Source organism: Balaenoptera physalus (assembly GCF_965194825.1).
Source record: "Balaenoptera physalus genome assembly, chromosome: X".
Lineage (NCBI taxonomy): Eukaryota > Metazoa > Chordata > Mammalia > Artiodactyla > Balaenopteridae > Balaenoptera > Balaenoptera physalus.
Window position 1 is genome coordinate 14,795,468 of NC_138903.1, and position 25,212 is coordinate 14,820,679.

At 41.3% G+C, this 25,212-nt stretch overlaps 1 protein-coding gene across 11 annotated transcripts in view; it reads left to right on the forward strand.

Moving 5' to 3' along the window:
- Positions 1 to 25,212, forward strand: part of REPS2 (RALBP1 associated Eps domain containing 2) — a 228,584-nt gene that overhangs the window by 110,703 nt on the left and 92,669 nt on the right. For 4 of the 11 annotated variants that reach the window (XM_082447092.1, XM_082447097.1, XM_082447095.1 and 1 more), the window contains 7 exons: positions 2,324 to 2,387; positions 4,396 to 4,538; positions 7,906 to 8,000; positions 12,938 to 13,007; positions 14,467 to 14,520; positions 18,958 to 19,003; positions 22,145 to 22,281. In XM_082447092.1, the coding sequence (XP_082303218.1) occupies positions 2,324 to 2,387; positions 4,396 to 4,538; positions 7,906 to 8,000; positions 12,938 to 13,007; positions 14,467 to 14,520; positions 18,958 to 19,003; positions 22,145 to 22,281 (609 nt within the window). The remainder of the gene's footprint in view (positions 1 to 2,323; positions 2,388 to 4,395; positions 4,539 to 7,905; positions 8,001 to 12,937; positions 13,008 to 14,466; positions 14,521 to 18,957; positions 19,004 to 22,144; positions 22,282 to 25,212) is intronic. The other 7 variants (XM_082447100.1, XM_082447101.1, XM_082447102.1 and 4 more) reach the window with 3 other exon arrangements.

The window sequence follows — 25,212 nt, forward strand, 5'->3', positions numbered from 1 at the left end:
ACAAAACAGGCTACATTCGAAGAAGTCTAGTTCCTGCCCCTATCTCCTCTACCCTGTTCCTTCCTTGTTCCTATAGGTAAACATCTTGTTTAATGGCTTATTTGTCTGTTTTTAAAAATAGAAGCAAATACGTGTATGCGCATATCTCTATATATGTGTGTGTGTGTTCTTATCTCCATATTTTCTTAGATAAGTGGTAGCATACTACTTATTCTTTCCTCCACCTTGCTTTTTTCACTTAACAATATATTCTGGTGATTACTCGGTAGTCGTATGTAGAGATATTTCTCGTTTCCTTTTATAGATTGTGTGAATGTGCAATCATTTATTCAGCCAGTTCTTTATTGGGATTACTTCTAGTCCTTTGCTATTACAAATATTTCTCTTGTAAATAGCCTTCTGCATATGTCTTTTTATATTTTTGTTAGTGTATCCTTGGATAATTTGGAAGTGGGATTACCGGGTCAAATGTGATTTTGCAAAACACCCCTTCTTTGGGGTTGTGCCGTTTTGTCACCCCACCAGCATTGTATGAGGTGCCTATTTTCCCATAGCCTTGTTATCAAAACACGTTATTGAACTTTTGTATTTTTCCCATCTGACAGGCAAGAAATCATGTCTTTGTGTGGTTTTAACTTACAGATGTCTCACGAACAAGGTTGAACATTTTTTTTTTTCAATATGATTAAGAGTCAGTTGCATCTATTTCTTTGAACTCTCATAGCTCAATCAATTTTTACAGTGGGTTACTGGTCTTTATTTTTTTTTAAAGATCTGTATATATTGGATGTATTAACATTCAGTCACTGATGGATCAATGCTGGGGGTAGCTGTAGTTTACTGGGCTGAGAGACCCCTTGTAAGAAAAAGTCTGGATTCATGGTTTTGATCTTTGACTGCTGACAGCTTTTAAGCCTCCCTTCTACCTCTTCTGCCCCACATGTGGCTCTCAGGTGGATCTGAAAATGGCTGGAGAGAGCAAGGAAAGGAGGCTTGTTTGGGGTTTCTCTGTTGCTTGGGGGTGGGGCTGGGGCGAGGGTTCCAGCTCCCCATTTGAACTTCTGTCAGCACCGAAGGAGGGAGCACTCGGGCTTGCTCAAGTGCTCCTTCTCTGACCTTGTTAGCCGCCATCTCCCCTGTGGGCGCCACCCAACCACTCTGGGACACCGTGGGCCGACAGTCTCTCTCTACTGTGTGAAGGCCAGGCCACTCTAGCTGTGGGTTTGAGCCTATTATACTTTGAAGAAAGGAGATCAGGAGGGAAAAAGAAGAATGAAACTAGGGGAGAATGCCTTTCTATGTATAAAATAGCTGGCAAATGGGCTTTCAAGACATTTCTGACAAATGTTTGACAAGACAAGGAGGCTGCGTGGATGGCCAGCAGTCCTGTGTCAGCATTATTTCCAGGATGCTCTTGGGGAGAAGGCTCATTCGTTTATAGGGTACTTTGTCTTTGATCCTTCATCTATCAAAGGAAAATAAGTCTGCCTTAGGGTCCACTATAATCCTTTGTTTCAAGGCCAGTTAGAAGTCTGTGATGGCTAAGGAAAGACTTTTGACTTTATCAGTTTAGAATAGAGTTTAGGGCTTTGATTTGAGTGTTCTTTGTATTAGACTTGAGGCTTTTGAATTGTGAAACTGTTTTGAGAGCAGAAAGCATAAAAATTTCAATCTCAATAAGGATTGGGTCTAAACATTTTAAGTGCAATTGGGACTTGAAGCTATGTAACATGTAAAATGGAATGATTACCTGATTTCCATTGATATTGGTAAATTTGCAGTGAATAAAGAAAGTAGCAAGAGGTTCCTGGATGCGATTCTTGAAGAGCCACCAAGAGATCTTAAATCTCACTGAAACGCTTTCCCAAGATGTCTGTCTTATCTCTAGTATGATGAGATTAATGGTGTTAGTTTTTCTTCTTTTTGCTGTTTCCTACCATGATCGTGTATTACTTTTGCATCCGTTCATTAAAAGTGCTCGGCAGATTTTTACTTTGATAATTTTGATAGTTATCTTTTGAATTTTTAGTAAATTTTGCAGATTTTTGGAAATACGAAGAAGGAATTCATATAATTTTCATGTCATAATAAGTATTATGTCGTTAGTTCTTTTGCCCTATTCTAATTTACATACTCTTTTAAAAGCCGTTTGTATGTTGCTTTTAGCCACACAATTCGTAGTTGCTTTGATGAATAATTGTTATATTTGTGGTTATATGGTAGGAATTGCTGAATGAAAAAAATGGTGATTCATTTACATGTAAATATAAAAGCTGCTCTAGATAAGTAATTCATGATTTATTTAAACAATGGCTCTTGACAGGTTCTGTGGCCAAGAACTTCTTCACCAAATCAAAGCTTTCCATTCCAGAACTCTCCTATATATGGTAAGTACAGTTAATGCCTCATAGTATCATACTGTTATCCATAGCCATCCCTTAGCTCCTACTTTTGCATTTTAAAAATCTAATCTTTTGAATTTTTTAAAAAACAGACTAAGAGAATGAAAAGAACTTAGATTATTGTTGCTGTGAAGATTAAGTAAGTTATATGAAAAGCACAATGAATAGTGTCTGGCACATACTACGCACTGTTTTAGCTCTTATTTAAAAAGCAATTTCCTAATTATTATCCTCACCTAGATGCCTTTTCAGTCTAAGCAGTTGTGTGAGCGTATGAGGATTTCCATCTTGTGTGTTTTATTTTCAGATTTTTCTACTTGATGTGGTGTAAGTGACCAGAGAACCTTGAAAAGCTATTCTTTATAATATTTTATGAGGCCAGGTGAACAGAAGTTCCACAAATATTTTGGAATTAAGTTAAATTTGACTCTTCTCGCTGCCTCTGAGCTTCATAAATTTGGCTGGTGTTTATCAGCTGGGCCCTGGTTCAGACTTGCACATGTGGCGTGCCCGGTGCTTTGCTGCTGTGCCGGCTCCATCCCCGGCTCCAGAAGGGCTGTGCTGGTTGGTCCAGATGGCTCTGTTTGCGTTTATGAAAACGCTCTGTACCTCTGTAAACTCCCGGCTGCGTGTGGGCTCTTCTTCCTCAAGACTGGGTGGGAGACCACGCTGTGATAAATATATAATTAAAGTATTGGAATATTTATGTAAAACTTTTTTTCATGAGGATTTGCAAAAAAATTATAATAGAGTTTAAAATTGCTTGTCATGTTTTGTACATCATATTGGAAAACTATTCCACTGACACTTGTGAATGCCACTGTATCTGGGATCCTGAGCTGAATTTCGGTTTTTCGGCAATATATTCTAGCATTAAAAAAAAAAAAAATGGCAAGCCTTATTAGGCTTTAAAGCTAGGAAAAAAGAGAAACTATCATTTTGTAAAGAATACAGTCTGTTTTGGCAGAATTCCCAGTCTTAACATTATCGGCATGAGGGTTTCTATCTTTTTGTTGAGACATATCCATGTAAGCTTTGTGGGATTCTCTCCACCCAGTGTCTGAAACAGTTCCCTGGCTCCTCACCTTGGGGAGCTGGTGCTTTCTGAGTATTCAAGGGGGACAAGGATGTGAAGGGTCCAAAGGAAAGTTCCGGAGCTTACCTTCCATGGTTTTTCTTTCAAATAGTAACCCCCTTTCTACTATGATTGTATATGCCTTCTCGCTCTGCTTGTCCTAACACAAGCGTACTCGTCTCTGTACACCTAAGAGACTGGTTGAGCTTATGGGGTCTTAGTTACTTTGGCAGATAGGTCTCTGCTTTTCAGTGGGAAACAACGGCTGAAGCAAAGATAAGCCTTTTCAAGCCTCTCCCTTTCTTCCTTTCTATCTCATCTGGTTCCAGCCTTCCCTAGTTGCTAGTTTTATCTGAAAACATAATTCAACCAGTATTTACTGAGCTTACTTGTGTTTTCCCAGGAGGGAATTCTCAAGCAAAGTTTTGATACAACATTTGCGATTTGAAAAGTTCAAGGTTTTTCCTTAAAGCTGAAAAATGAAGTGCTTGTATCTGAGCTTGGGTAACTGAATAACGGCCAGGACACCCTGAAAGGGCAGGACCAGCCCTTCCTCTGACTGTTTCGAGAACCAAGTCCGGGGCTCTTCACACAACGCATTTACTGAATGAGTGTCAACTAAGTGTGAATTGTGGGCATCGTTTTCCTTTTCCTCCCATAGTTTTTTTACTTGTGTACTCTGTTGTAAAACAGATCTATTGGAGAATCTGAAGAATTTAAATTTTTATTTATAAAGTGCCACTCATGCTAGTGGTGTCGATTTTTCTTCCTCCGTGTGGCCCCCTGAGATTTTATATGGGTTTGGGGACCCTGCAGGGCCTCCACCAGAGAGCCTGGGAGTCGTGTTTGCATGTTTGAGGCTGAGTAACTTTCCCTCTGAGCCCCGTGTTAGGCGCTCATAACATCTGCTATCCTTAGGGAACTGAGCGATGCTGATTGCGATGGAGCCCTGAGCCTGCCAGAGTTCTGTGCTGCGTTTCATCTCATTGTGGCTCGGAAGAACGGCTACCCACTGCCTGAGGGCCTGCCTCCAACTCTGCAGCCAGAGTACCTGCAAGCAGGTAATGCCTCATCATAAATCCTAAACCTTAGGCATTTCCTTCCAGACCTTGGAAGAGAGTTTTGTTCCTTAAGATGTCGTCCAGACACTTCGAGGAGTCCTTTGTATGTGCAGTTACTGTTCATTAACTGATATTAGACTCTCACAACTTATAATGTGAGTCATAGGGATGATCTAGCAAATGTGAGTCATCTTTTATCTCCATCCTAGTACTGTCTGGATGGATTTGAACCAAAGTCACTTAACCCTTTCATGAAAATTGTAGACCAGGCAACTACTGAATCCCCAGCTGATAAAAAGATTAAGAGGAAGATCTTCCTGTAGAGCCAATGCTGACTTGCCATCTTTAGGCCCATCCCGGTGTCCCCGAGTGGCCTTGGGCAATGGAATGGACTAGGAGTCTTGTACCTAATGAAAAAGATTAAAAATTACATGCAGTGAAATGTATGAAAGGCTCCGATCTTAAATGTACATTCGATTTTTTTAATGTGTATCCACCCATGTAACTGCAATCAGATAAAGATATAGAACATTCTAGCACGCCAGAAAGTTAGAATAGAGCTCTCCTTGTCTTTCTCATTAATAAAACAGTTACCCCCAAATCCTTTGGATAGGAAAGAGTCATGGTGAGTCCAACCTTTGTATTAACTTCTTTGGAAGATTGAAAAAAATTAATAGTATCTCTTGCCCTTTCAAAGGCAGTGGGCTGATTTCTGAGGTGAATTCTATTATTCACAGAAGTATAGCCTCCATCGAAAGGGTACAGAAATAGCTGGTGCTTTCAACAGCCTTTCTCACTTTTTAGAGAGGGCCTCTAAAACATGAGAGCTTAGTCATTGATGATTATTGGCAGGAGGGAACCAGTGTCTAAAGAAAATGTGATTAGTCATGAACAGATCATAAATTTCATGGTTAGATCTGGAAAGGCCTTAGATTATCTTGTCTTGTCCCCTCCTCATAACGGCACTAGATTCAAAGTAGCCAATGACTTATCTAAGTCAGTCTTCGGGTCTCTGACTCTTTAATAAAAAGTCTGTCATTCTGTGTTAGGTAGTGACGGGGTGGAGGCTCAACCAAAAGGAAGAGACTAACTAAGTACATGGCTGGTGCCAGGGATCAGTGAACACGTCGGGGGAAGCATGACCCATTCTGGGATCTTGCCCAGAGGCCCTCAGAAAATGTACAAAGGGGAGGGTTCAGAGAGCAAAAGCTATTACTTGTTTCAGAGCTTGGACTTTGCTAATCGCAGCTGCTTTCTGACTCCAGCGGGCCACAACTCCAGCGTGTTCCCCTTCCTTACAGGCTTGGGGAGACCCTCAGGGGGTCCCCAGGAACTGGTTTGCAGTTGTTCAGCATTACACACTGCTCTGTTTCCTCTTTAGTGTCTCTCTCTGTGTCCCTGTCTCTGTCTCGCTCTCTCTCCTCCCTCTCTTTCCTGTTTGGGGTCTTGAGGAATGCTGTTTCCTTGTTGTTATGCGGTGTGGCTATGGAACCTAGGCTGGGTGTCATGACTCCTTATTTGAGGAGTCACTTTGTAGGTGTTCAGGTGTTTCACGGACTGTTTCAAAAGTCACTGATGAAATTTTTAAAGGTCTGAAAGCCCTGAGCAAAAAGTGTATTAACAAAGGAGAAGCAGCCTCTTGATTCCTTTACTGCTGCAAATGGCTGCTTTTACCTTGCTTACACAGTACAGGGGAGTCTAAAAAATAGAGCCTCAGTCAAGAGCATCTCCCTTCATTTTGAATGAAGTCCCCCCGCCCCCCATTTCTTAATGGCCTTTTATGGAGCATGCTTTTATATAGAAACAACTGAAGAAGAATCCATCATATACCCTTCAATTAAACAAAAATTGCACATCATTTCCAGAGTGAGTTTGTGGGATTAATCTTAAATAATAATTAAATAGTTCTAACAAAAATCATGAGAGACCTCATAAAACCCCATCAAACTTAGTGATAGTATATTTTAGGCAAACCCTAAGGGTTTAGTAGTTAACTTTTAAATGGTTTATCACCCTTGTTTATTTTTGTATTTGGTTCAAGAAAATGGCCAGAACTCTTTGGGTCTTCTCTGTGCTTTTTAATTTTTTTAAATAAATTTATGTATTATATTTTTGGCTGTGTTGGGTCTTTGTTGCTGCGAGCGGCCTTTCTCTAGTTGCGGCGAACAGGCTTCTCATTGCGGTGGCTTCTCTTGTTGCGGAGCACGGGCTCTAGGCACGCGGGCTTCAGTAGTTGTGGCTCGCCGGCTCAGAAGTTGTGGCTCGCAGGCTCTAGCGCGCAGGCTCAGTAGTTGTGGCGCAAGGGCTTAGTTGCTCTGTGGCATGTGGGATCTTCCCGGACCAGGGCTCGAACCCATGTCCCCTGCATTGGCAGGTGATTCTTAACCACTGTGCCACCAGGGAAGTCCCTGCCAATCCATTTTTAACATTTGATTCAAAAAAATGTTTTTAAACATGGCATTAAAATTTTGATTTCTTAATAGCTGGTCTTGACAAATTTGATTTGTAGCTTCTGTTTACTGTCTACCCCAGTCTGCTTTTCCTCTTTGGAATATTGACAATTTTCCTAGTTGTTGAGACATTTCTTTTTTACTTACTTTGTGACAAAAGTGGTGAAACAGAATCTGTTTCTAAGAAATAGTGTGAGTGTTCAGTGTTAGCGTACCAGGTAGCATGGTTTTTCTTACGCTGATCCACTCAGCTACCCAGCTAACAGCTGCTGTCAGTGTACTATGTTGGAAGAAACCCATACTGTGATTCTTATTTCATTGTTATAAATCAGGAAGAACTTGTGCTCTTATTTTTGTTATTCTGCTAACCAAAAGAAATGAGTATTTCATAAAGTTTTCTTCGGCACATATCATTGTAAGATCTTGTCTATTTACTTCCAATAGTAATAGCTAAAATGAAGTATTTCCTCAATTAATGTTTATGGTATTCAAACTATCAACATATTACTGCCATTTTAAAATGCTGCTAGTAGCTTAGTTAAAACTGAAGTATTGTGATAGTGATGGTTAAGGTGGAAAATGACTTCTATGTTACAACATGAAATGCTGACAGCATGGACCCTCCAGCAGGAGTGGTGGCAGTTCAAGTCCCTGCTCTTCATTTACTGGCTCTCTGACCTTGACTAAGGTGCTTACCTTCGCTGCTCCTTAGTTTATTGCATGTAAAGTGGGCATGGTAGAAGTACTGTACTAGCTTGTATACGTAAAGAACTTGAAATACTACCTCAGCGTGATTAGTGCCATCTCTAGTATATAGGAGCTGGCTGCTTTTGTTGTTCTATTTACCAAGCACAGAAAAGCTAGGACCGCCATGACTATAGTACATATTCTTATGCATTCTTTTTGTTTCTTCTTAGCCTTTCCTAAGCCCAAGTGGGAGTGTGCGTTATTTGATGCTTATTCTGAGCCAGTGCCAGCAAACCAACAACCCCGTGACTTGAATCGGATGGAGGTAAAAGATCTTCATATGTTAATAAATAAGGATGTGTGTACTGTTAAATCCATTAGCTGATTGTTCTTTACAAACTCTGGAAAATTTGCTTTCATAACGATTTCTCTTAATACTTAGTACTTACTTTGAAGCTCAGCATTTCAAATCTAGACACCAGATATATCTATAATTATCTTTTTTTTCTCTTCTCCCTAAAACTAGATTTGGTGAAAAAAGCAAAGTAGCCTCTTGACCTTTTAGAGGTGAAATTTAGGTATAGCCAAACTAAGCCAGAAAAATGTAAGCCAGGTTATTTACTTTAACCGAGCTTTAATTTTGAAGTAAACATTGTAAAGCTGTATTTTTAGCAGCTGAGTATTAACAAGGTGTAATGAATCAGAACAGTTTTGAGAGGAGGTTTGAGAACTGTATATGAGGGCCCCAGATCACATTGAAAGCTGCCTGATTTGGATGATCCTCAAGAGAAACCCGAAGAATTCCTATAACGTTGGGCCACTGATGCAGGGACTTAACTGTGTGCTTTAGGGGTCCTTATGGTTATTGTTAATATCAGCACTTTCGTCACCATTATGATTGCTGTGATGACAACTTATGATATCGGCTGTTCCCACCCTGAAAAAAGTCTGGAAATGTTTCATAAATGGAGGTTTGTTCATAGGCTCCTATTACAGTGCTCCGACGTTGCAAGATGATAGAAATCAAAGGCAGGATACAGGGCCATTTAAAAAATTTCTTGTGATTGTGTGTGATTATTTATTCTTTCCCACAAGGCTCTCGTGCCTGTAGTGCATGTTGTGGATGCCATCCTCTGCTCCTCTCTGAGCGAATCAAGCCTGCTTCTGCTGCGCCCCCTCTGATAACGTCTCTCTGGGCCTCTCTACTGCTCTTTCTTTGAGTTGTAGCCTCCGTGTTCCTTTCCTCAGCAGATTTCTACTCTTGGGAAGGAGATAAAGTGATTTCAGGTGGAGTGATAGATGTGCATTCAAAGAGTTTTGGCTTTTTCAATTTCTTTTTCTGTAGAATGTGCATGATGGTGAAGCAAGTATGATTGTCAGTCACTTTTCCCGGCCCTCAGTGTACTCTGGGGTTGCTGACAGTGTACGGAGAAGTTTGTCAGGCCGGGACAGACACCTCTACAACTGTCTTATGCAGTTGCCCTGTTTTATTTTTTGTTTGTTTGTTTTGTTTTGTTTTTTTGTTTTATTTTTAAATTTTTAAATTTTTTTGCTATGGGTACTCCTGCTTGTGTAAAATTATGTTGTTGTTAGGTGATTTACTAAAAAAGTCATAATTCGCATTTTTTCTAGTTAAACGTTTTGTTCCAACTTGCCATGGTATCAGATGGTCTTTGCTTTTCCAACAGAGATAAATAATGCTGTTTTTTTTGGAGAAATTAATTACTGACTCATGTTGCTGTTCTTCATGTACTCACTTATCATCTCTCTAAAAGGAAAGGAGCAAATACACAGGTGGCTGTGAAGTCTGGAAATGGAGATATTTTAAACACAGGAATGCATGCTTGGAGTTTATTTTATTTTATTATTGTTTTTTTTGGCCACGCCACGCAGCTTGTGGGATCTTAGTTCCCCAACCAGTGATTGAACCTGGGCCCTCAGCAGTGAAAGCGTGGAGTCCTAACCACTGGACTGCCAGGGAATTCCCCATGCTTGGAGTTTAGATAGATCTTGGTACCAGCCCTGTGAAGGATGACTCCATAAAGGTGTTTGTTGTGAATGGAGCTGTAGCTGAGTCAGGTCTTGAAAAGTTTGCTCAGCAGTACATCTTTTTCTAAAGACAGCAGAGCTGTACCATGTACTTATTTCCATCAAGAATTAAAGATTATAATTTCACGGACACTTGTCTTTAGCAATGCTTCTTAGATTACTGGATTTCTTTCTTTTGTAAACAGGCTTATTGAGATATAATTCATATACTATATTCATCTAAAGTATACAATTTGTATAAAGTATACAGTGGTTTTTTGTATATTGACAGTTGTGCAACCATCACTCTAGTCGAATTTTAGAACATCTTCATCACTCCAAAAAGAAAGCCTGTACCCGTTAGCAGTCATCTACTGTTCCCCGCTTCCCCCAGCCTCTAGTAATCACTAAGCTATTTTCTGTCTCTGAATTTGGCTATTCTGGACATTTCATATAAATAGAAACATAAAATATGTGGTCTTTTGTGACAGGCTTCTTTCACTTAGTATAATGTTTGCTTTTGATCTTCCAGTTTTATTGAGATAGAGTTGACATATAGCACTGGCTAAGTTTAAGGTGTATATACAGCAAAATGATTTGACTGACATACATCTTGAAATGATTACTGTGTTAAGTTTAGTGAACATCCACCATCTCACATAAATACGCCATTAAAGAATTAGGAAAAACATTTTTTTCTTGTGATGAGATCACTGTGTAATGTTTTAAAGTTCATTCACATTGTAGCATGTATCAGTGCTTCATTCCTTTTTATTGCTGAATAGTATTCCGTTGTATGGATACTAACACATTTTTTTGTTTGTCCATTCTTCAGCTGATGGACATTTGGGTTGTTTCCCCTTTTGGGCTGTTAGAAAAAATGCTGCTATGAATGTCCATGTACAAGTTTTTGTGTGCACACATGTTTTCAATTCTCTTGAGTATATATTGAGGAGTGGAATAATTGGATCATATTGTACCTTGTGTTTAACTTTTTGAGGAACTAACAAACTACTTTACAGAGCAGCTGCACCATTTTACATTCCTCCACCAGCAGTGTATGAGGGTTCCAGTTTCCCCATATCCTTGTTAACATTGGTTATTATCTGTCTGTTTGCTTTTAGCCACCCTAGTGGGAGTGAAGTGGTATCTCGTGGTTTTGATTTGAATTTCCTAATGACTACTGATATTGAGCATCTTTTTGTGTGCTAATTAGCCATTTGTATGTCTTCTTTGGTGAAATATCTATTCCTATCCCTTGTCCATTTATAAACTGGGTTGTTTATTGAGTTGTAAGTGTTCTTTATATATTCTGGATATAAATCTCTTATTAAATGTATAATTTGCAAGTATTTTTCTTTCTTTTTCCCTCCTTTCTTGATAGTATCCTTTGTAACACAAATGTTTTGTATTTTGATGAAGTTCGATTTATCTAATTTTTTTCTTTTTTTGCTTGTGCTTTTGGTGTAATATCTAAGAAACCATTGCCTAATACAAGATCATGAAGGTTTATTCCTATGTTTTCTTCTAAGGGTTTTATAGTTTTAGGTCTTACATTTAGGTCTGTGATCCATTTTGAGTTAATTTTTATATATGCCGTGAAGAAGAGGTCCAACTTCACTCTTTATTTTTATATGGATATCGAGTTGTCCCAACATCATTTGTTGAATAGACAGTTTTCTCCCACTGAATTGTTTTGTACCCTTACTGAAAATCAGTTGACCACAAATTTAAGGGTTTATTTATGGATTCTCAATTGTATTCCATTGCTCTATATGTCTGTCATTATGTGAGTACTACAGGGTCTTGATTACTATAACGTTTTGGTAAGTTGTTCTTCTGTTTCAAGAATATTTTTGCTATTCTGGGTCCCTTACATTTTTATATGAAATTTACGACCAGCTGGTCAAATTCTGCAAAAAGCCAAGAAGGATTGCTTCAAATCTGTAGATGGATTTAAGGAATATTACCATCTTAACAATATTAAGTTTTCTGACCCATGAGCACGGGGTGTCTTTCCTTTTATTTAGATTTTAAAAATTTCTTTCAACAGTGTTCTTTTGGATTTCTTTTTATCTATATTTTCTACTCCTAAATTATTTTATTCTGCTAAGGATCTGGTTTACAATCCAGGTGGGACAAGAAAATGAAAGAAGGGCACTGTTGAGATACATTCTCTGTTCTAAATTACATCTGGAGGCTTCATTGTAATGCCAAGAATGACTTGCCTGTGGATGGCTAAACCCTAGATCAGGTTACCACCAAGCAGTATTCTAACTCCATTCTTTGAAACAGTTTGAAAACAGAAGTATTGCTTATGTCTCTTGGGCTGTTCAGATTCTGAGAGGTAAACCAGTTAACCTTTTGGAGCACCGGCTAACTCCAGGAATTTACCCTACTTCTTTAAGTTTTAAAATTTATCTTTATTTGATTTTTTGAATATGTTTAAAATAAAAAGAATATCAAAAGGCATATAGTGACAAGTTCTCCTCTTATCCCTATCCCCACCTACCCAATCACCCTTCAATTTTTATATATCTTTCTAGAATGTGTTTACGTATATATATATCAACTATGAATATGTATTATCCTTTAATCTTATCAGAGGACAGAGTCCATGTTAATTGAGAGTGTACAAGAAATTATAGTAAGTAGATTTTACATAGAATTTTAAACTAATCAATACTTGATCAATTTGGGTATTCATCTTCTTAGTGTAAGTGAGGACTTCTCCCTTCAGTGAGTTAGCAGAAAATTTTGTTCTGCTCATCAGTAAAATTCTCTTATTCCATGACAAGGAGGCTGTTTGAATCAGGGTTGAACACCCTCTACATAAGAGATCCTGGCAAATACCCATGTGATGGGGCCACTTGTCAGAACCTCTCTCTGCTCGTGAGAAAGTACCTAGAGCACAGGTTTGTTGTTGACTGGAGTCGTGGGCAAATGCTCCACAACTCTGGCTGAGTCCCACACCAGATTAAGATATAATGTGTGGTCTATACATGTACCTCAATCTAAGTCATTATTTTTTTCCTCTGTGTATATAAATTTTTCAATACAAATTAACTTATACCTCACTAGAAACCTAAAAAATAAAATAGTATTAAATTTCAGGGTTTATGGGAGACAGAAATATTGGCAAGATATATAGCTTTTAACAACATTTGCATCAGATGTGCACATCACTTCATTTCCATTCCAACCCATATTATTAATTTTCTTTTCTTTTCCAAGAAGCTATCTATTAAAGACGTGGCCGACTTTCCTGTCCCTACCCAAGATGTGACTGGTGATGACAAACAAGGTATGAAAAGAATGAGTTTTCTCCCTTTAGGGACATTTTACCTATATATATTTTTAATCTACTTCTCTTGGAATGGCTGACTTCTAGAGCATCTGAGGACTGTTCTCTGTATATGAACACATTTGGATGGATTAAGTAGTTCCAGCTGCTGTCACGAAACTATAGTTCATAAAGTGGTAACAAGCCCTTGAGTGTCCAAAGCCCTTCAGTTATGACCCCGTACTCACTGCTGACCCTCAGGCTACTCCAACACCTTTTTTTGGAATCTGGTCGTACTAATTAGGAAATGACTAGAAGCTGAACGGTTTGTGAGCATAACATCTTGTGTTGGCAGATGTGATCCCAGAATATCAATATACATGCACATTTGTACACAGGTCTAATCCTTGAGGAAGTTACCTTCTCGAGAGAGTTTCTATCCCTGGGCTTTATTCTCTGTGACTTTGTGGGTGTTGGGTTGTGACGATTTGCTTATCTTGCTGGACGGGTGAGAGCAGCGCAGCACGGTGTTCCGTGTTACAGCTAGCATCAAGCACAGGGCTGAGTTGGCCTGGGACTTATCTAGAAGAGCAGGAGCAACACCCCACCTCCTGCCATACTTCTGTATAATGCTTTATAATCTATCAGGTCCTTCCTCATGCACTGTATTATTCAGTCCTCACAAAATGCAGTGGAGGCTGGTATGTTTTATAACCTAAGATATAGAGATGAGTAAACTTAAGTTCAGGCAGTATGAATTATTTGCTCAGTAAGAAAAAGAGCAGGGATACGAACCAAGATTTTCGAATTCTCAAGCCAGTATTCCTTCTATTATCTGATATTGATTCACTGCCCATGAATGAAAGGCTTATCTGAAGGGACTAAAAATCAGTGAAGCTATTTCAGGTTTTGTTATCATGACCTGCCATGGATGTAGCTTTGTATGGGAGTTAAACGTGAAAAATATGTTTCCCATTAGGAAACAGTAATTGCATGCTCTCTGTTTCAGTATTTGCTCAGGAGAGGCAGGCAGACCTAGATGTTGTCTGTGGCAGCAAGTACTCTGATTACTGTCTTTACTAGTGGGTCTTAGCCTTGACTACCCATTGGAATAACCTGGCGAGCTCTAAAAATCCTGAATCCTGGCTCTCACTCTCAGAGGGATCCTTATGTCTTTGCTCTGGATGTCCGGAAAGAAACGGGGAAATTTGTTACTTCCTGGTAATACTCCTCCCAGCCACTCTCTCTGGAACATTGAAAATACCTCTGTTCTCTGTAGGAGGAGAACCTGTTACCATAGTTTAGGAGACTTTTATTGTTTTAGTAAGTGCTATAGCGACTTATAGATGTTTGTAACACCGTTTTCATTAAGTGATGACTAGGGATTCTTTGTTTTAATGTAATGTGCCTGAGACATAAAATTTTTTTTTCTTTTCTTTTCTCTCTCTTGTTCTTTAAAAACAAAACGAAACACTGCTAGCTTTGAAGAGTGCTACGGATGAAGCCTTACCAAAAGATATGTCCGAGGATTCAGGTAGGAGAAAACCAATTTAATATATTTTTAATGTAATTATTTCTTAAACAAACAAACAAACCAAAACAACCCTGTAGTTTCAGTGAGAAAACTGGTACATCTGTGATAGTGTGTGTATATATATATATATATATATATATATATATATATATATATATATATATATATATATATATTTCTCTCCAAATATTTGTCTTGTGTTTTATTCTAAGGAAACCTTTTGGTTTCTTTTTTACTCCTCTCCTCTTCTCAGGTATGAGAAGAGGGTGATTTCTTTTTAAGTTCTGAATACAGGTTTCACTGAAAGGATCTCTCAGTTTGAATCGAGGGTCTCATTGTCACTAAGTATAAAATTGAGAAGACTTGGATTTGGGAAGATTTCAACAAGCCATTGTGATTTCTGTGTAGAGTAAGCTGATGGGGTGGATTAACGGGAGGCTCACAGGTGAAACTTTCCATTTCCAAAGCATAAATCTCAAACGCTTTCATTATGCTTCACCACCAGGAAGGCAGGTAAATGTGCTTACACATGGAGTGGATTCCAAGGAGAGAAATAAAAGTCGTGTTTGCCCAGGTTCTTGGAGAGTCAGAACTGTGTCTGGGAACCATGGAGATGGTCGGGCCTGTGGCCTCAGCTTTCTTGACAGAGCCATCACTGAACCAAGATGAACCTAGCTGAGAACAAACTGGCTAAGGATGGCATTACTATTTGGAGCTCTGATTATGAGCACATGAAAGACGTTGCTGCTTTCTCTTTTATTGTTCTCTCTCTTAATATTTAATAAGTAAATCATGTTTGTTTTGGTTAACTAGCTATCATCCAGGCTTTATTTTTTTAAAGTTGGAACAAAGGAATCAATATACATCGAGGCTTATGCTACAGTACAGTATTTCCCAAACACTAAGTTCATTTAAGGTTTAAAAGAGAGAGGGGTAGAGGGGGAGAGAGGGACGGAGGGAGGGAGAATGAATATGAACGAGAATATATGATTGATTGCAGTGATGAGGCCTAAGAATCTGTATTTTTAGGCAGCCCCTCCCCCCCAGGGGTTCTAATGTTCAGCCTATTTTGGGAATCACTACCTCTAGAAAGCGACGTTAAGAAATAGAAAATTAAGATCGTAGATCAACTATGACTCCAAAAGTGGTAGGAATTCCCAAACCTAGTTTTGGCTTTTGGAACTGATTCAGGTTCCTTCATCATAGGCAGAAATGCTCTATTTGCGTAGGACAGATGCCTGAGGTAGGTACTTTACAACTCTAATTTCTGGAAATGAAGTGGATACATTCTAGTTTTTGTAAACTTCATGTTATGGTATCAGTAAAAATTATTTAAATTTGGAGAGTTAAATTGTGCTTCTCCAACAGCTTTTTAGGCTAATAGCTCTTCCTGTTTTTTTCCATGAGCATTACGTGTTCTCTGGGGCATGAGCTTTATATGTCATTTTCAACATTCCTTCATTGAGTAGGGCATGGCGTCACCAGACAGAACCTATCAGGGTGTGCGTGCCACAGTATGTGAAGTATATCTGAATTTGTTTCACATTCTGCCTGGGAGCATGCTATGTGGTTTCTGATTTGTTCTTCCCTTTGCTGCCCTTTCTGGAGTGGATATGAGGGAATCCCTCATCTGAAAACGTATTTAATACCCTCTTTTCCGGGGAATGCTTGGATTCCTAGCGGGAGACACGAGAGTTTCAAGGTGGTAGTTTCTAATTCTGGAAGGCTGTCCATGCCATGTGGGCAGTTCACCTCAGTTGAGTTGCCGCCTTCTGGAGAATTAAACTTTAGGCTTGCCCTCCTATCCTGTTTCTGTTTCCTGGAAAGATGACATGCCTGGAGTGTTCTAGGAAGTTCTCATTCTTCTTCCATCTGCCCAGCTCAGTGAGAAGCTGTGATCCGCCCGTGGGCTTCTGCCTGGATTCTGACCCAACCTGCCCTTGCCATTTTTGTGGCTATTCACATGCTCCAAATGCTGAGTCTGACTTTCAGGGGCTTGGAGGCTGATGGAAGACTTAACTAAAATCGTGTTCTCCAGCTTTTTCTGATCTTGAACCTGTGGAAGCTTACCAGCCCTGCCTGGGATCTCATTTCCCGCTTTTGCTCTTCCTTCCGCAGTGGGTGGTGATAGCCATGATAATAGTAATGGTGGTGAAGAAAATGTGGTGGCTTACAGATGGGATGGGACTGTGTCATCAGGGAGCGCGGTATTCCTTGTTACATATTTTTCTCATAGACCCTTACCCTTTTAAGTGCTGAACATGTACATATTAGTGGAATCTGATGGATTTCTTAGCTAACGGCACATTCTAGCCTAATTCTAAAGGCCATACTGCACCATGGCCATCTTTTTCTGTGTGTCTCCAGGTCCTGCCGAGGGCATTGGGCCTGCTCGCCCTCACACTGTAGTCTTCAGCCTGCTGTTGGTGATTCTCACAGCTGCCCAGTTGCCGGCTGCCACCCCTTGGTCTCTCCTTCCATTCCCTGCGGCCACCTGCACCTCCTGTGCTGTCCTAGAAGGAACTAAATTTCATAACCAGATTTCTAAGCTTGAAAAATTAGGAACACCCTACAACAGTAATATGTTGCAATTCTAGAATACATTTAGTTTTTAAAGCGCCTTCACTTCCTTATCTCTCTGAGTGAGAAGGGGGCCTCATTTTTACTATCTTCATTCTGTAGCTGAGGAGACTGAGGTTCACGGAGGTCACAGCCACAGAGGGTCGTGGCCAGGAGTAGCCCCTGGACCTCAGGACTCCTGGCCTGGGCTCCACGGCTCAGCCACACCCATCACCCCGTCTGCCTGCCTGTCTGTCTCTCACCAGCAGGGCTCCCCCCTCCTTCCACACCCATCCCTCCCCCCGGCACAAAGACAAAGATAGTGGCAGTGGACAAAGGAAGTAATGGTCACCGCGGTCTGGTTTGGGGAACAGTCTTTTAAAATGGCTGAGACTTCTGCCCACATATTTCTGGGAAGCAGTGGGGCCTGAGAGAAGCGGGCCGGAGCCAGCCGTGGGCGGCCCGCTTGGAGGGTGGCTCTCAGCCCCGTGGTGAGTGGCCCTCGCACCGTCCGCCCAGCCCCCAGGTAGCCTGCTGGGCTGGAGGAGAGGCTCTCTTGGGCCGCCATCTTTTGCCGCCGGGGGGCTGGAGGAGGGGAGGTGGTTGTCCATCTTCGTGTGGGCACACAAGACCGGGCGAGGCAGGCTCACACTGCTTGGGCCTCCCGTGCTTCTCGGGGCTCCGGCAGCCTTTCAGTGGTTTGCAGTTAAAAGGTGCCTGTGTCCTCACTCCAAGAAGCCAGAGCGCTTCAGTTGGGAGAAAAGCACGTCTTCTATAGCTGACTGAAGCTAAGGGGACGTGTGTTGCTAGTTTGCTTTGGGCCTTGTTCGCATCTCCGCTCCGCGTTCTGCCCCGCTTATCTAACCCAAGGAGTTTAATGATCGTCAGAAATCCAGCATGCTTCATACCAAGGAGGGGTTTTATCTTTGGAGTAATGTAAAAGAGGATGGCATCACGCAGTGGGACATTTTCTTTCCGGAAAAATTTGTGCAAACAGTATACAAACTATATTCTCCTTGCTCCTAGTTAGTAGCACTTTTTCTTTGAATTTTTATGACATTTTATGATGAAAAATTTGCAATGTTTGCAAAACCTTAGCACAGCTAGTGGTTTCTAAAGTTGTCTTCCGCAGAGGATTGAAAACGTAAAAAGAGGATTAATGTTTTTGTAAGTATTTCTCATTACTCCCAACAACTTATGATGGGAAAGTCGGCTCTGTGTGTGTTGGTAGTGAGCAAGCTAGTTCATGATTTAAATTGGAGAAGGAAAAGTTATATGGTTGACAAATATTTTAATGATTTCACTCCATAATATTCTCTGTACGATTTGGGACACAAGAATATTTTCTTATAGGAAAAGCTGCATAGATCATTTTGACTTAACTGTGGGACTTGGATTTCTTGTGGTCATGCGGTCCTGGTGGTGTATTTTAAGAAAATCTTAAAATATGTAGCCCAATAGATTTCTTCCTAACCTTCAGGGGAGACTGGTTCAAAATCTTTTATTACTAGGCTATCATGATAGACCAAGAAACCCTCAAGTCTGAACCCATCATTGTATAAATAGATAACCTCTTGAGAGAGTTGTCTTTTAGGCTGGAATTTGTTCATTAATCAACTTCGATTTGAGAATGGCTTCGTGGCTAATGCTCTGATGAAAGGAAAAATATGTTGGTTTTTCTTTCTTCTTAATTGTGCCTTTAGCTTTAGAAATAAAATTATGGAATCACGAAAATGTGGAAGCGGTCAAGTTTTCCACACGGATACCTGTACCTCATGTTTACTTGTTGATGTGTTCTGTACTAGCCCAGGTGCGGCTTAAAACCTGTTTAACTGCAGACATGAAACCCAAGCAAACAACAACTAATCTTTGTTTCAGCCACTCCTAAGGATTCCAACAGTCTCAAAGCAAGACCAAGATCCAGGTAGTGTTTGTTTAACTTCTGCTTGAATGCCCTTTGTGCCATGTCCCTGACTAGAAACAAACCTCCCAACCCAAAATCTTTTCCCTTCAATTTGAAGCTCAGGATGAGGGTGAGTTCACTCGTCATGAGGGGCCTGACTGGAGCCCGCAGTGCTGCTGGGGAGGCACTTAGTTTCTGTGTTTGTTGGTGCTGGGAGAGGGGCTGCTGCTCTCTGGCCACCTGACACAAAGAAGGGGCGATGTGATGTGACCCGGTTGCTGCAGGATGATAACGAATAGGGGGAAAGTAGCTTTGGAAAGAGGGAAATATGGTTAAAAGGTAACTAACACTGAGATGTCCTATCATGACAAGGTGAACACCAAGAAATAGGAAGTCTGGGGGATAAAATCTAGAGTAGGGAACTAAAATGCTTCGGCGATTTCAGTGTGGCTCGAAACTTCAGGTAAGCAGTGTTTGTGGACTGTTTCGTCCTCTTAGAGCCTCTTCTCAGCTTCACAGTTTTTAAGTCAGTAGAGGTTAGTAGAAGAGGGAGAGCCAGTAAGGCAGTGCTGTGGTTGACATCAGACATCAGAAGGGAGGAACGAAGAGAAATACAGACTCTCATAGAAATACTAGAATCTCAAAGAGGGGAAATGGTGTTGAGACCGCTCTTTACCAGTAGACTGCAGTGGGAGACAGGATGCTACGTGTGTGTTTGCCAAGTTTTGCTTTGGCTCTTAGTGACTTTTTTCCTCCTTTGGCTGCTAGATGTATTCCTGAGAAAGTGAATTTAAATCTGATCATATTTTGTATGCTTGCAATATTGCCAATTTAAGGAACTCTCGTCTCCTTGTAAGTCAGAGAGTTACCCCTCAGTTTATCTTTTATGTCTGGATTTTCCAAGTTAGAGTTTTGTTTCCTTGTTTGTAGAAGGTACAGATATCTGTGTTCATATTTTTTAAAATAATAGGTACACTAATTCATTTTGGTAGGAAAAGAAGTTATAGTTCCTGTTTCTCTCTATGGCCACCACATTTACTCATCCTGTTTTTGAAGGATGAATGGATCTTTTACAAGTTAGTCCGTGCTGGCTTTAGGATGTAGGAATAGTAACATTTATCTGCCTTCATAGTAGGCAAACCCTTCTCTGAATGGCAGAAATTGAACCTCACAGTTTTTACTTCTGCTGGCTTCCTCTCAAAGCGAGTGAAATGACAAAATCTCAGTCACATATTCTATTATTAATATCTCTGCTAAATTTTATATATTATTCTTTTAGGGATTGGTCTCTTGGTCTAATTTGGATGTTTTTATTTTCGCTACACCCAACTGGGTCCTCACTGAGACCGTGAGAATTAAATTACTTTAATCCTCCTTTTTAGAATAATAAAGCCGTGTAGAAATGTAAGGGAAAGGGAAATCACCCTTCTAACACTGCTACATTCATCATTTTGTTGATTCCCTGCACATTTATCTTTTAATTGGTTGCAGTCATAGTTTTACTGTATCACTTATTGGATATTCATTTAACTTTCCATATAAAAATACAAATACACAGGTTATATATGGAAGTAAAATGGAATAAGATGTAGTATGAGATTGTGTGCTCAAGTATATGTATGTGTGTATATATACACACGCACACACATGATTTATACACGTACACATTATTTTCTCTTTCTTGAGTGAAAAATGTCACTAGAGCTGTATCTGGCATAGAAAGTTCTTTCTAGCCAGGGTCTCTAATTTCCTTTTTAAATCAAGAGTTCCCATTTGAAAACTTTGTTGTCCTTTTCTATGGGTTCCTTTTTATTCTGGTTGAAAGGATCAGAGCACCCTTCCTGCTAGTTCCTGCCTGCCTTTGCCTTGCCTGTCTTGCCAGTTGTGTTACAGGGACCACCCCAGAGCATTTCACATGCCATTATGGTGGCTTTATTAAAGATTGCAACCTTGCATGACAAAAAAAACTCTGGACTACCACAAAGAAACCTTGAGGAAGTTATTCAGGAAAATAAGAACTTGCTATGTCAAAACCAGCTTTACCAAGAACTGAAGTTGCTTAATAGTAGTGGATAGATTCTAAGTTCCTGAGTGCCACTGTAATAGCTAAATACCAAGACACTTTTCTGAGGTTAATTTATCTGTAGGACACATCTCTGACTCAAAGGTCATTTTCTTCTTTGACAGGAAGTTAGCTCAAAAGCTGAATAGAACAGACATAAGATGTACACATGAGCTTCTTAGAAAATCATATTGGGAATTCATCCACAAACTTATTCCTAAGCGATAGAGTAATGTACTGAGTTGAATTAATTTAGAAAATAAGTAGGGCTCTACTGTATAGTCTAGCTGTGCCCCAAGTTTTCTTCCCTGGCTCATAGGCAGGCAGTCTCAGAACATTTTAAAGATATAATTTAGAAACTGAGACTGGAATTTGAATGAAACCTATGTAACCTTCTAGCTATGTGACCTTTAGCAACTTACTTAGTTCCTTTTTCATTAAATGCCGTGAATTGGAGTTATAATCTCTGAAACTGCCTAGTTAGCTCCTGCTTTCTTACAGATTGAGAGAGAAGGTTAAGAGGAGGCCTTTGCTTTGAAAATTTCCCCAAACCTGTATTTCTCATGGTGAGACAACCAAGGCCCCTCAACCTGACTGATGTGTGTTTTCCTCTCCTGAATTTCATTTGTGGCATATTCCGTTGAACATTTGATTCTTGCTCTCAGCTTATCTGTCCCAGTTCCATATGTGCCTGTTATCACGTTTGCATGTAAACAGAAGAGTTCTGCGGTCAGTTAATACCATGAAGCCCTTCTACTGAAGTATGGAAGTACCTAAGTGGAAGGGTTTACGTGTTATTCTTATTAACAATTCCAATCGAAATGGATTTGAATTTACAGAAAGCGTTCCCTCTGGGGTAAGTTTAGGTCTAAGGTATAATAAGAGCAAAGAGGTTAAAAAAGGTTGTGACTCAGGGTTGGGGGTCGGGTGCTTGTTGCAGCTGGTGTGGCATCCAGGGGGCAGCAGCGTCCCTGGCCGCTCCGGGAACTCAGCAAGCCTTGGCAGTCGCTTTGCCTTTTGTGGGTATTTTCTGTTTCGGCCCAATTTCAGAGAGTAAAGCTTTGCTGTGTGCCTTCTGACCTTCCCTTATTTTGCTGCAGATCCTACTCTAGCACCTCCATAGAAGAGGCCATGAAGAGGGGCGAGGACCCTCCCACCCCGCCACCGCGGCCACAGAAAACCCATTCCAGAGCCTCCTCCTTGGATCTGAATAAAGTCTTCCAGCCCAGTGTGCCAGGTGAAGTGCCCCTCTGCGCCCAACCCTTCCCTTTCCTGTTGGAGTCATTGGATGGGTGTCACCGCAGAGACCTCTGTGGGTCCAGAGAACGAGCAGACCTGGCCCGGACGGCCTTCACGTGGCTGGCACATAGATATCACGTGTGTCTGGAGCCTTGCCCACACTTGCTGTGGTCCAGGAATTGTGAAATTCTGTACCCAGAGGATGAAAATGCTTCCTCCCCAGACAGTCCACTGAGTGCGTGGCCAGGGTCTTGTTCTCTGCATCGTGGTAATTTGTGTCCAGGATTGCCGTCTGTCATTTCCTCAGACGCTTATGCCGTCTTCTGTGAAAGGTCTCGGTGGTCAATGCCTGGCCAGAATTTTCTGCATTTTATCCTTCTGGTGAAGATCCTGTGTCCTCCAGGCTTAATGCTGAAGGGGGCTCTGCTTTCTAAATCTGACTGATGGTTAGGTGTTTAGTGTGGGCGTCTGGGTCAAGGGCTCCTTCAGTTGGGCTGCTCTGGGGCTTCTGGGGATGGGACTTGCTCAGGGCAGCTGCTGTACAGCTGGGCTGGAGGCGGGGAGTGTGGGGCGGCCTGTCTGCTCCCCTGGCTCCCTGTGAAGAGGAGCTGTCCTCCCGGGAGCCTGCAGAACCGCAGATGCGAGCCATGCCTTCACATGAGTGAAGGTGCTAGCGTACAGCTGCTGTCCCAAGTGTTATTTTGGGAGCCGCAAGGGCCTTTCCACTGACTAATGCAGGCAAGCTCTAAATACAATGATTTCCTGGAACTTTTTCTGTATCTCTGTGCATTTTAAATCAAGCCAACCTCAGATGCTAGTGATTTGCAGATGATTATCTTTTTTACTAAAGCAAGGAAAGAATCTCCTTGGCTCACACATGAGCATGACCCCTGTGTCCCGGCAGAGCTCAGCATGTTTTATTTGTTCTAATAAAGTACTCTCCTCATAGTAAAGTTATAGATTGTTTTTTAATATACCAGAATCTGGAACTGTCTATGAAATTTGATTCTCTGCCATGAGTTCATCAGATAAAAATTTGTCTTGAATTTTCCCCCATACTTTGATCCAAATTCTGGCGTAATTTCATAGTAACTGGTGTTTGGGGTGGGAGTAGCCATGGATGATGATGCTATAAAAATTTCACGTGGCTGGTGGATGATGACCTAGAAGATTTTTCTGTGGACACAAGAAGATTAAAACAATCTGGGCAACCATCTCCATACGTTTTCCTTGCAAGGAGAGAGGCTGGAAGCATGCCCCCCTTTCTCAGGCTGTGTCTCTCTCTCCCCACGAGGAGCGCCAGCTATGCTGGAGAATGGACGGGCCGTGGCCTTTACCACGTGGCACCCTAGAGTGGGAGAGAGAAGACTGAATTTGGAGTTCAGCTCAGCTGCTTATTAACTATCTGATTTTCAGCAAGTGGCTTAATCTTTTCTGCATCTCAGATTCCTAATCTCGAAAACAGGACCAACCCTCCAGAGAATTACAGGGTGTTGATGAGGTAATAGATGTCATTCAAGTAGCGCCATGTTTGGCCCCTAGGCACTCACTCCCACGGAAGACCGACGGGGAGAGGGGGTCTGAGGAAAGCCCCTGACTCCCTGACCCCCGGTGGGACAGTTCTGGGACTCGTTCCTCGCAGTCCCCGGGACGGCTCGCAGAGGGACCGAGCCGTGGTCACCTGTGGCAGTAGCTCCTTCATTAACACACCTTGTCTGGGCCTGCTGCCCTCCTGCCCTGTCGTGCTTGCCTCACACCCAAATCAAATGCCTGCTCCCAAGTCCCAGCGGTAGGGGCTGCTTTCAGGAGAGCCTGAATTCAGACGGCTTCTCTTTACGTCTCCGATGTTGATAGGACTTCAAGGGAAAAGTATTTTCATTTAATAAATGCCAAAGAATAGCTAGGTTGGTGACATCTGTATTCATAGCTTAATTCCATTGTCTTTCCAGTACAGGTTTACACAAATGAAATTTTAATGAGCAGTTTAAATTGATCACATGAGAAACAGAGCATGTCTGCATTATGAAAAGCAGGTGGTACCATTTTATCTACTTAATTTGTTTGCCTGTGGGTTAATTCTCACAGGAAAGTCCAAGGGTCTGTCTAAACTATGTAGAATTTTAGTGTATTGCGTATTGCTAGAAATTACTTATTAAAATTCTGACAAGCTAGGAAAGCACGAGGTAGAGTCTAAACCAGTCACCATAGCACCCTCAGTGAGAACCGTGGTGCCCACGTAGTCACCCCTCTGCCACACTTGTCTTTATGTGTCACTCTAGCTAAGCTGGGTCACACTGTGCTTGCTGTCCTATATCCTGAGCTTCCTGATTCACCGTCTTTCATAATATGGAGCTGTGTCGTTTCTTCGTGCCTGTGTGATGTGGTTGATTGCGCCCTGTGGGGCTTTCTCTCTCCCCGTCTCCCCCCATCTCCTTCTCCTGTCTCTTCCTCATGGTCTCGTCTCGTGCTCACATGCTGCTCCCCTCTCCTCCCCTTCCCTCTCTGCTTCTCTCCTCTCCGCCTGCCCCCACACAGGCAGGGACCTCTCTTTCCCAGGCTCCGCCACTAACCGCTCTCTGCCCTCATGTCATAAACAAGGTAGAGGTTATTAATGACTTCATATCTATATCTTTGTTTCCTTGTCTACTTATTTTCTTGGACTGAAGTCGGAGATGCTGAGTCAGAGGCCATATACCTTTGAAGTGTAGATACAGGTTGCCAAACTGTGCTGTCAGAAACTTGTGCCTTATGACCTTATCTCACTGGTAACGTCGCCTGAGAGTGTTTCCTCACACCCTCACCAGCACTGGGTAACGTTCATCTTTTCAGTCGTTACCTATCTGATAGACAAATGTTTGCATTTCCTTGATTCCTAGTGAGCCTGAACATCTTTTCCTCTGTCGTTACTGGATGTTAATATTTCTTCTTT